At 34.7% G+C, this 1,258-nt stretch overlaps 1 protein-coding gene across 1 annotated transcript; it reads left to right on the forward strand.

Annotated features, from left to right (window-relative positions):
• The first annotated feature begins 6 nt into the window (after positions 1-6).
• On the forward strand, positions 7-1,234 carry LOC147820379 (receptor-type tyrosine-protein phosphatase C-like). The gene is made up of 3 exons (XM_087178487.1): positions 7-713; positions 782-842; positions 996-1,234. The coding sequence occupies exons 1-3, from the start codon at positions 456-458 to the stop codon at positions 1,130-1,132; spliced, it is 456 nt and encodes a 151-aa protein (XP_087034613.1). The 5' UTR covers positions 7-455; the 3' UTR covers positions 1,133-1,234.
• The last annotated feature ends 24 nt before the right edge of the window (positions 1,235-1,258 follow it).

The following is a 1,258-nucleotide window of genomic DNA, read 5'->3' on the forward strand; positions in this document are numbered from 1 at the left end:
CACAGACAAATACCAACATTCATTATGTAAAGGAAAATGTATCTATTACACACTCCAAACCATGACAGTGAAGATTAAAAGGTACCTGCACCTGTTTATTCATCACTGTAAGTGGAAGAGCCTGTAGCGTGGAGCCAGAGTAATTACTGACTTTCTTGGTGTAAAATCTTTACCAAGTGGTACATTGATCATTTAAAAAACATCCATTGATTGATTAAATAACCATTCATGTTAAAGGATGAATTAAAAAAACAACAATAGATAAGCATCAGCAAATTTGCCAAATAATTGATTTCATATACTGTCTTTACATAATGACATTAAAAAATATCAACATCTAAAACATCCTGATGCACAAGACAACCAGTACAGCAACACTCTGATATTAACAATAATGTTGTTGATAACTGTTAAAACTGCTGTTAGAGCAAATTAAAATCACTTTAACGGTGACTATGCTTCTGAAAATAAGTGTGTTTTTCTTCATTTTTCTTACAGAACCAGACGATATTAAAGACCTGAAGACGTCAAAGCCAGAGCATAATGTGATTATAGTACACTGTATGTATTCAGGAAAATTTAACGGTCCTACAGACGAAAAGAAATACAGAGCAGAACTTCATCATGGTGGTGTCATTGTGAAGGAAATTAAACAGAGAGAATGCAAGTTTGAATTCAGAGACCTGAGTTACTCTACGACCTACATAGTGAAGGTTTGTGAAAAAATGAATACCACCACTATTTCCTTCATATTTCAGTGTGTGCTATCCTGTCTTTGCAGGTGACTGCTTTCAATGGACACTTTGAGAGCAAGCCCCAGACAATACCTGTTGCCACTTTGGGTATGTGCTTTTCAAATCAATACCACAAAGTATTGTTAAGTATTGTGTTAAGTCTTTTTGAGAGACCATACACAGCTCTACTCCTATTCTTTGTAACTTAAACATAAATGCCACAACTGTGACATTCTTCTGTTATAACCATCATTTTAAAAGACAATGGAAAAGCTCTCACTGTCACTGATATTCTGGTCGTCCTCATCATCATCATCATCATCATCATCATCAACATCTTATCTGCAGCCTTGGTCTACAAGATCTGCGTTCTGATACACAGAAAGTCCAGAAAGTAAAGATTATTTTACACCTAATTACCTGCATTAGTTTTATTGTCAGGCTTGTTGCAGTTGAACTCTTTCATTAAACTCAATATACACTGTTGTGTACTATGGTATATGCAGTGTAAATTGAAATCTTTA

The sequence above is a fragment of the Seriola lalandi genome, unplaced genomic scaffold (genome assembly GCF_002814215.2).
Source record: "Seriola lalandi dorsalis isolate HSWRI2012SDOR001 ecotype SW California unplaced genomic scaffold, Sedor1 jcf7180001961703, whole genome shotgun sequence".
Taxonomy (NCBI): Eukaryota; Metazoa; Chordata; class Actinopteri; order Carangiformes; family Carangidae; genus Seriola; species Seriola lalandi.

Coding starts and splice junctions, on each gene's coding strand:
- LOC147820379 (XM_087178487.1), top strand. CDS start 456: ATGCTTCTGAAAATAAGTGTGTTTTTCTTCATTTTTCTTACAGAACCA. Junction 714..781: donor CTACGACCTACATAGTGAAG/GTTTGTGAAAAA, acceptor CTGTCTTTGCAG/GTGACTGCTTTCAATGGACA. Junction 843..995: donor AATACCTGTTGCCACTTTGG/GTATGTGCTTTT, acceptor TCATTTTAAAAG/ACAATGGAAAAGCTCTCACT.